This window comes from Nematolebias whitei, chromosome 16, assembly GCF_014905685.2.
Source record: "Nematolebias whitei isolate Nwh7 chromosome 16, NemWhi1, whole genome shotgun sequence".
Classification (NCBI taxonomy): Eukaryota; Metazoa; Chordata; class Actinopteri; order Cyprinodontiformes; family Rivulidae; genus Nematolebias; species Nematolebias whitei.
In genome coordinates this window covers 41028797-41038439 of record NC_056513.1, presented here as the reverse complement: position 1 = coordinate 41038439, position 9643 = coordinate 41028797, and the positions used below count along the sequence as shown (strand labels likewise).

Sequence of the window (9643 nt, the reverse complement as noted above, 5' to 3'; positions counted from 1 at the left end):
AGGATGAACAACTACAGGATGAACAACTACAGGATGAACAACTACAGCTGATTGCCCTTTTAGTCAACCTGATACAAGATAGCTGACACAGCTAGTAAACCTTAGGAAACACTAAAGGTCCCAGTATACTCGGGCAGACCTTGTTCCGTGCGGACTCGATGTGCACTGTCTGCAGAGGGTTGAGACTTCATACTCGAGCGTCCACCCTGAGCGGCTGCAGACCAGCTGGATTGATTGACAGGTCACAAAAAACAAAACGAGAGCTGGCAGCCCCAACTGCAGCGGTTTTCTGTGTTAATACAGTATGTTGTTATTAAAAAGTTCTAAAAAGAAAACGGAGAGTGCTGGCCCTGCAGCCCACACATCAGACTGACCAGCCAGGAAATCTCCAGACCCTCCCTCCGCCACGCTGGAATGGAGGAGGAGGAAGAGATCACTGCCTCTGGGGGGGAAAAAAAACAAAAAAGGCCATTAAACCAGACCAGGGATGAAGAAGGAGAATTTAATACATTGGTGTTTCATACAAAACAGTCCGTCGCTGAGCAGTTCATTGTGCGACACAGAGTGCACGTACGCGGTCATAAGAACGGAGCTTTGCACGGACACGCCCTGCGGGCGGCCGCTTCGACTCTCTTCCGGTACGTGTGGTCTGACGTACGCCCGAGTGTACTGAGGCCTTGAATTGACTACCACTCACGTCATCCCCAACACGTGCACTCGTCGATGGCACCAAATCTTAGCCTGAAACTTGTTTAGGACGGCAGACAAAATGTATTCCATAAAGAAATGTTGGTTTTGAATTGTTCCGTTTTCAAGGCATCTGAATATTTCCGTTGTCCATCACATGAAAGTTTGTGTTCACACTTTAAATCCGTTCTGAGAACATTTTCAGACGAGCCCTGCTGTCACTAACGGCCCGTTGTTTTTGATCTTTTAGCATGTGCAATGAGTTCTCCCAGATATTCCAGCTGTGCCAGTTTGTGATGGTAAGACTGTTCTCACCAGGCCAATAGCTCTCTCCTCACCATGTTCCTGTATTCTCAAGAAGTGCCAGCATGCGTTCTCAAATGTGTTCATCTTGGTGACTGTAGGAGAACTCCCAGAATGCACCGCTTGTTCATGCCACTCTGGAGACGCTCCTGCGTTTCCTCAACTGGATACCTTTGGGATACATCTTTGAGACTAAACTCATCAGCACCCTGGTCTACAAGGTAAACCAGTCAATACTAACAAGGAAACAAACTGGTGAAGTGACGCAGCAAAACTAAACAGACGGTGAATGTGCAAGTTCATAAACTTCCTGTGACATTTCTGTTCATGTGGATTACGACATGTTGGCAAAAGCAAGTTCCCTGCAGGTTTTCAGAGTGAAGCTCCAGCTCAGTCCTGTTCCATGTTTTCTTTCAGTTCTTGAACGTGCCCATGTTTCGCAACGTGACACTGAAATGTCTGACAGAGATTGCTGGAGTGAGCGTCAACCAGTATGAGGAGCAGTTCGTCAGCCTGTTCACCCTCACCATGAGCCAGCTCAAACAGGTACTGTGCCGAGACCATGTAGGCCAACACTTGTTGGCTCTTCAAGTCGTGGAGTTTAATGTCTTGTTTGCTTAGATGCTGCCGTTGAACACAAACATCAAAGTGGCCTACGCCAACGGGAAGGACGACGAGCAGAATTTCATTCAGAACCTGAGTTTGTTTCTGTGCACGTTCCTCAAAGAACATGGGCAGCTCATTGAGAAGAGGCCCAACCTGCGTGAAACGCTCATGGAGGTAGGAGGATGGCAGAGAATTTTCTGTTTGTCAGAAACAAGCGAGACGTTCACACGTAAAGCAACACGTCCGTCAGAAGATGACACATCTTTCAGACGTCCTGAAGCTGCTCATTAATCCAGGTGGATCCATCTAACAAGGTTGAGTCAGGTCCTCTGGACGGAGTCTTCTTCTTGATAGTCTGAGGAGCTGCAACAAACTCAGTCTTATAAACAGCACCTTCTCGTAGTGGATCAACCAGTTTGATGGTGACATCCAGAACCAGCTGTTCACGTGATCAAGGAGGACCATCAGCCTAATGATCGTTAGTGCCCTGATGGCTGCTTGCTGCTCAGAGGGCTGAGTGAAACTAGCAGTGACAGCATGGAGGCCATCTTTGTTTAAAGAACCTGTCCATCATTAAACAGGGGTGGAGCCTCCAGGTTCAACTGTCCCCCTCTTACAATGCTGTGATTGCTAGTATCACTCAGCCCTCTGTGAATAGTAAACAGCCATCAGGTGCTAATGATCCATTGTTAGGCTGATGGTCCTTCTTGAGCATGTGATCAGCTGGTTCTGGTTGTCAGCAGCAAACTGGTTGATCCACTCTGAGAAGGTGCTATTTAAGAGACTGAGCTGAATACAGCACCTCAGACTGAGGAAGTCTTCTGGATGAGAGACGAAACGTTTCTACATTTTTTTACTTTTTGTTATTTGAACATCCAGAGGAGCAGATTGAACTTCTAGATTGTTCTACCTGGATCGTTGAGCAGCATCAGGACGTTTCAACAAGAAGAATCTGTCCAGAGGATCTGACTCGACCTGGTCAGACACGTCTTCACACTCCGTTTCTGTAAAATCCTTTGGGGGTGTTCTCATTTGATAAACGTCCGTCAGAAGGGAGAGAAATGTTCTTTCCTCTATTAAGATTTCACAGAAACAAGTTGGTGTGGAACGTCTGTCATTAGACCCAAAGTGACTAAATTATAGACCAAACTTTTTAACGTACTTAAAACTAAAGTCAGGTTCACCTAAAATATCTGAATAGTTGTCGGTACATGTGAAATAATAACATTATAATGTAAGAATTACGAGTTTCACTGCAGCTAATTGCAATTAAGTGGACATTAGTTTCTTGATCGTCAGTTCTGTTCAAATGTTGATGGGTGCAACCTGGAGCATGCATACAATACTAAATGGATGGGTTACTGGTCCCAGTACACAGAGTAGTTTGATGTCACTGTCGTGTCCCAAGGCCCTGCACTACATGCTGCTGGTGTCGGAGGTGGAGGAGACGGAGATCTTCAAGATATGTCTTGAATACTGGAACCACTTGGCAGCAGAGCTCTACAGGGAGAGCCCGTTCTCCACTTCCAGCACCCCGCTGCTGTCGGATGTTCCGCCTCGAAGACATCTCTACCTGCCCGTCCTTTCCCAGGTGAGGCAACAATTCCAGTTTGGATTGAGCAGGCGGTGTTGGACAGCAGTGGCCCAGCAGAAAAGGCCACAGTTCTCTTGTTCTTGTTAACAAACTCAGTGTTTAGTGTATAAATGTAAATTGTCCGAGGCTTGCTGGGTCTTTGCTCAGACTGATGTCCGACTCCTCCCTCAGGTGCGTTTGCTGATGGTGAGCCGCATGGCCAAACCAGAGGAGGTGCTGGTGGTGGAGAATGACCAGGGGGAGGTGGTCAGAGAGTTCATGAAGGATACAGATGCCATCAACCTGTACAAGAACATGAGGGAGACTCTTGGTGAGTCAGCACTTGTTGCTACATGCACAACTTTAGCATAAAGCGGTCATGTGCATTATTATTGTACGACGTTGTGACGTTTGATAAACCCACACTTCATCTAAACCACGTGTCGGCGACTGGATTGTCTTTTAGCAAGATGTCAATTATTAAAATGGTACAATTAAAACATTTCAGAATCAGTTTATTATCGCCATGTCAATGAACAAGGTTCACAAACTAGGAATTTGCTTCGACATAAGGTGCGAATAGTAGTAAAGTAAAATAAAGTAAAATTAAGTAAAAATTTTGCATATAAGGCCCAGAAAATAAACAGTGTGTGAAACCTTTTTAAGAGACTACGGAGTCTTTGAACTATTTTACAGTTGTTTTCTCCGTTTCTGTGTCTGGCTGCTCTTCCTGCTGCGGTCCCAGCGAGGATGACTTGTGTGATGGTTGAAATGAATTTTAGGCTCCATGTCCTCAGAGGGGGTACGTTCAGTTGTTGAGTTCAGGTGTGTCATCGTTCCTGTGTGTCTCTGCACCCTCGCAGTCTATCTGACACATCTGGACTATGCGGACACTGAACGCATCATGACAGAGAAGCTCCACAACCAGGTGAATGGCACGGAGTGGTCGTGGAGGAACCTGAACATGCTGTGCTGGGCCATCGGTTCCATCAGCGGGGCGATGCACGAGGAGGACGAGAAGAGGTTCCTGGTTACGGTCATCAAGGTGAGGCTCAGGAAACCACGTTCTCCCAAGTAAATCTCTGACACAAACCTGTAACTTCTTGTCATTGTGACCACCTGGCTTTTTTAGCAGTTATTTATTTGTAACTGTTGTGGACATCAGGCGTACAAAGTAAACTGTTTATTTGCAGGACCTGCTCGGCCTATGTGAGCAGAAAAGGGGTAAAGACAACAAGGCTATAATAGCGTCCAACATCATGTACATTGTGGGACAGTATCCTCGGTTCCTGCGAGCCCACTGGAAGTTCCTGAAGACCGTCGTCAACAAGCTGTTTGAGTTTATGCATGGTAAGAAACATCGAGGACTCCCGATGCGACCTGCACACTCTGTTCTGAAATGACTGCTAACAAATGTATAATGTATATAATATATAATGTATGGTTTCCATGTGGTGTGGCCTAAACTCCTTCCATCCTCGTTTGATTCCTCAGAAACCCACGATGGTGTGCAGGACATGGCTTGTGACACCTTCATCAAGATTGCACAGAAATGTCGCCGTCATTTTGTCCAGGTTCAGGTGGGAGAGGTGATGCCCTTCATCGACGAGATACTCAACAACATTAACACGATCATCTGTGACCTGCAGCCTCAGCAGGTCGGTCATGTCTGAAACATTTCACGAGACTGTTTGTTTGTGTTTGTTCTTCAGTCGACGTTCATCAAGTTCTCTGTTCTGACGGCAGGTCCACACATTTTACGAGGCAGTCGGTTACATGATTGGAGCTCAGACAGACCAGGCAGTTCAAGAGCTTCTGATAGAGAAGTATATGCTGCTGCCTAATCAGGTGTGGGACAGCATCATCCAACAAGCTACAAAGGTGAATCCAGCAGTAAACGTTAGAACCTGATGTCTTGCCAGATGTCTCCTGCTGTTCCTTCAAACGTCTCGTTCCTCTGACTCGTTCATGGGTTGTTTTCCACAGAATGTGGACATCCTGAAGGATGCAGAGACTGTGCGTCAGCTGGGGAGCATCCTGAAAACTAACGTCAGAGCCTGTAAAGCTGTGGGTCATCCATTTGTGGTCCAGCTGGGTCGGATCTACCTGGACATGCTGAACGTCTACAAATGTCTCAGTGAAAACATCTCCTCAGCCGTCCAGACCAACGGTCAGCTTCTGCCCTCTCTTGTTTTCTCTTCATTTGACCAGTGGTTCCTCAAAGGACCCCCCCTTTACTTCCTAGCTGATCTGAGACCCCCCAACCCCTCACTGCTCCCCTCTCCCAAAAGACTCGATCAGATTAATCTCTTTATAGTCAATATTATAATTAATATTATATGTAATAGTAGTTAAATATAAAGTAAATAATAGAAGAATAAAGTAAATAGTTAGAAACTTTTATTTGTAAAAGTTATAAACTGGTAGTTGTACAAGAGAAATAACCAGAACACTGTTTTGAGAATTACTCGCATGACTTTTCTTTAAAAACTAACAACAGAGTAAACTTAACAGTAATTGTAGTTTTGTCATGTTCTCTTCCTGATCCTGTCATGCAGCTGATGTTTACCATTTTCAGCTATTTTATCCATTATGTCCTGGACAATATAACAATAAAGAAATGACGATAAACAACAAAGAAATGACGATAAACAATAAAGAAATGACGATAAACAACAAAGAAATGACGATAAACAACAAAGAAATGACGATAAACAACAAAGAAATGACGATAAACAATAAAGAAATGATGATAAACAACAAAGAAATGACGATAAACAACAAAGAAATGACTGTAATGAAACTCTGACAGTGTTGGAGAGCGGGGCAGTTTTAGTTTTATCCACTGCATGAGCCCTGTCACACATCAGCTCTGTAATTTTCAGGCAGGTCAGTTTCAGAAGGTTTCTCCAATATAGTGCAGATTTTTAGCTTTAACAATTAAAAGTGAACACTCAAAAGATGCTTCTGTAGCTCTGTGACATCACTACCTGCTCTTTCAAAGGCTTTTTCATGTCAGGGGAACTTTTTACCAACTTGTTCCTGAAAGTATTCCCAACTTTCACCAATAGTAAGTAAAGTTTATTTATAGAGCGCTTATCACAGACATGAAATCACAAAGTGCTGTACAATAAAAATCAACACTAAAATATACAAAGAATAAAACAAGCCTAAGAACTACAAGAAGCAGAATAAAATCATGACATAAAAGCCTGAGAGACTAAAAGTGTTTTCAGTTTCTTTTTAAAAACCTCCACAGAGTCAGCAGAACGAAGCTGCAGGTCAAACTGGTCCACAGCCTGGGGGCCACTGGCTGAAAGACCCCGTCCCCTTTAGTTTTCAGCTGCGTTCTGTTTCACTTGTAGACGTGAGACTGAAGACTTGTCCAGGCAGGTAAAAAGGACATCACAGTCGTCCAGACGCGATGACACAAAAGTGTGAATAATTTTCTCAAGGTCAACTCTGGAGACCAAAGGTCGTATTTTAGAAATGTTTCTTAAATGAAAGAAACAAGAACAGGAAATATCTCTAATGTGAGACTCAAAGCTTAATGATGAGTCAGCTGTGACTCCTAGGTTTTTTACTTTTGATTTGGCTACTGGGCAGAAAGAGGTAATTTTCTGATTGATTTTGGGTGAAGGTGACTGGGAGCTGTAATCACAGTCTCTGTCTTACTGGTGTTTAAAACCAGGAAGTTACTGGCAAGCCAGTCACTGATACGGGACAAACATTGGACAAGGATGGCCAGTTTATCCAGCTGGTGTGGTTTAAATGAAAAATACAACTGAATGTCATCAGCATAAATGTGATAAGAAATATCAGAAAAGGATTGAATAATGCTGGCAAGTGGGATAATATAAAAGGTAAACAAAAGTGGACCCAGAACTGAGCCTTGGGGCACCCCACAAGTTAAGGGGGCATAATCAGAGGAGAACCTGTCCGTCTGGATGCAGAAAGTTCTGTGAGATAGGTATGATGTGAGCCAGTCCAAAGCTGAGCCAGAAATACCAGCCACAACCTTCAGTCTGTTTAATAAGGTTGTGTGGTCGACGGTATCAACGGCAGCACTAAGATCTAACAGGACCAGCACAGAGCATTTTCCTTCATCAGCAGCCATTAACAGATCGTTGTGGACTTTTACCAGAGCAGGTTCAGTGGAATGGTGTTTTAGAAAACCAGACTGAGAGGGGTCAGAGATCTGTAACTGACAGAACCAGGATCTGAGTTGGGTTTCTACAACTTTTTCAAGTAATTTACTGAGAAAAGGCAGTTTAGAGACGGACGGAAGTTGGAAAGGGAGCCAGAGGCTTCTTTAAGAGAGGGGTCACTTCTGCTGTTTTAAAATACGATGGGACGAACCCTTTGTTCAGGGAGTTGTTAATTATCATCAACACTGTTGGACCAGTTCAGGCTAGAGTCTGGACAAGCAAAGAGGGAGTTATATTTCCAGTGAACAAGTAGAAAGTTTTATTTTGTCAATTAATGAGGTCAGGTCGTTTAAAGTCATCGGAACAAAAGAAGAAAATGACTCAGAACACTGAGGCTCATCTTGAAAAGTAGAGGAGCTTGGAGATATATTGGCTTTCAGGTCCATCACCTTCTTTATGAAAAAACTGAGGAACAAGTTACAGTCGTTGTTTGAGGTTAATGAAGCATCGGGCGCTGGGGGAGATACAAAACTGCTGATGGTATCAAATAACACTTTAGTGGAGAAAGCTGCTGACGGTGTAGAGGGGTCCACAGTGGCGTCGGGATGACGTGGCAAGCTGCGCAGTGAGTCAGGATTCCTCCCGCGGTGAACTTTGGATGCCACAGCTTCAGGTGACAACCTGTGTGGGAAACTTCTGGGAGCGTTTGAACTAGTCCAGCACCAACATGTCTGAGGTTGAATCACCTGGCCGCACCGGATGCTGCCTCGTTTCTCAGAAGCCGACGGAGCAGCACGAAGAAGCCGGCTCTGTTCCCCCTCTTCCTTCACCTGCGTGTCCAGAGCAGGGGCGGATCCACAGGTTAAAGAGGAGAGATGTTCCAGCGGTGGTGGAAATATAACTCCGTTTTTATGACGCTGAAGGTTGACCATCACAGACTTGATCACCAGTAGCGAGTGGTGGTCACATGTCCACAAGGAAGCCCCCAGACAGAAACATAACGATCAAATAACATGTGAAGCAAACAACCTGCAGAGGCCAAGCCAAACACAGGCGCCATCTTACTATAGTAATAACAATGTTGTTGTTGTAAACCAGGGAGAAATGTTCTACTGTTGTCAGAAAACTGACTCGTGTGTGTTTTTACACATTCAAACATTCACTGCATGTGCTTACGTTTGTTGTACATGTAATGAATGTGAGTTTAACCTTGAGCGTGGGTAACTTCCTGCCTGTTCTCAGGCAGCTGGACGCACTGACGTACAACACTGCACTTTTAAAGTGACGGGACAGATTCTAGTTTTTAACTATTAACAAGTTACAGAAAACTCTTCAAACAAAACCAGGGTTCTTCAGTGTTCATCAGGGTTTGGTTACATTTCAAACATTATTAAAAATAAAAGCATATTTTCTAAACTTGTTACACAGACAATACATTCACATTATTACAACCTCTAGGCAGACATATGCAACCCCCCCCCCCCCCGGTGCTCTCTAGCGCCCCCCATGGGGGTCGGGGCCCACCAGGTTGGAACCACTGGACTAGCCTGTAATGTGTGTGTTTATTTCTGACTGGGCCACTTCAACCTGTTGCATTTAATTATGTTGTGCAGGTGAGATGGTGACGAAGCAGCCTCTGATCAGGAGCATGAGGACGGTGAAGAGGGAGACACTGAAACTGATATCAGGCTGGGTCAGTCGCTCCAGCGACCCTCAGATGGTGAGCCTAGTCTTGTCCTCATTTGACCTGTTTCACAACGGAGACTTGTTTTAAATGTGCTTATATATTTATATCTTAATTTATATCAACATATTTATATGACCCTGAAAGAAGAGGAATGAAAGTCAGCCGTAGTAAGACAGAGTCCATGTGTGAATGAGAGGGAGGAGGTGGAACAGTGAGGCTACAAGGAGCAGAGGTCACAAAGGTGCAGGACTTCAAGGACTTGGGGTCCACTGTCCAGGAACATGGGGAGTGTGGTGAAGAGGTGAAGAAGAGAGTCCAGGCAGGATGGAGTGATGGAGAAAAGTTTCAGGAGTGATTTGTGACAAAAGGGTGTCAGCAAAGATCAAAGGTGAGACCAGCTATGTTGTATGGTCTGGAGACAGAGACATGGACAAAAAGACAGGAGACAGAACTGGAAGTGTCAGAAATGAAGATGTTGAGGTTCTCCTTAGGAGAGACAAGGATGGAGAAGATCAGGAATGAGATCATCAGAGGTACAGCACAGGTTGAACAACTGGGAGATAAAGTTAGAGAGGACACACTGAGATGGTTGGGACATGTCCAGAGGAGGGACAGTGGTTTGGACATGTCCAGAGGAGG

At 44.7% G+C, this 9643-nt stretch overlaps 1 protein-coding gene across 1 annotated transcript in view; it reads left to right on the top strand.

Annotated features, from left to right (window-relative positions):
- The window catches only part of xpo1a (exportin 1 (CRM1 homolog, yeast) a), a 38126-nt gene that overhangs the window by 14918 nt on the left and 13565 nt on the right, over positions 1 to 9643 (top strand). The window contains exons 8-19 of the mRNA XM_037689898.1: positions 938 to 986; positions 1092 to 1211; positions 1408 to 1536; positions 1612 to 1770; positions 3005 to 3187; positions 3362 to 3500; positions 4033 to 4214; positions 4363 to 4519; positions 4664 to 4827; positions 4916 to 5050; positions 5156 to 5339; positions 8931 to 9037. Of these exons, the coding sequence (XP_037545826.1) occupies positions 938 to 986; positions 1092 to 1211; positions 1408 to 1536; positions 1612 to 1770; positions 3005 to 3187; positions 3362 to 3500; positions 4033 to 4214; positions 4363 to 4519; positions 4664 to 4827; positions 4916 to 5050; positions 5156 to 5339; positions 8931 to 9037 (1708 nt within the window). The remainder of the gene's footprint in view (positions 1 to 937; positions 987 to 1091; positions 1212 to 1407; positions 1537 to 1611; positions 1771 to 3004; positions 3188 to 3361; positions 3501 to 4032; positions 4215 to 4362; positions 4520 to 4663; positions 4828 to 4915; positions 5051 to 5155; positions 5340 to 8930; positions 9038 to 9643) is intronic.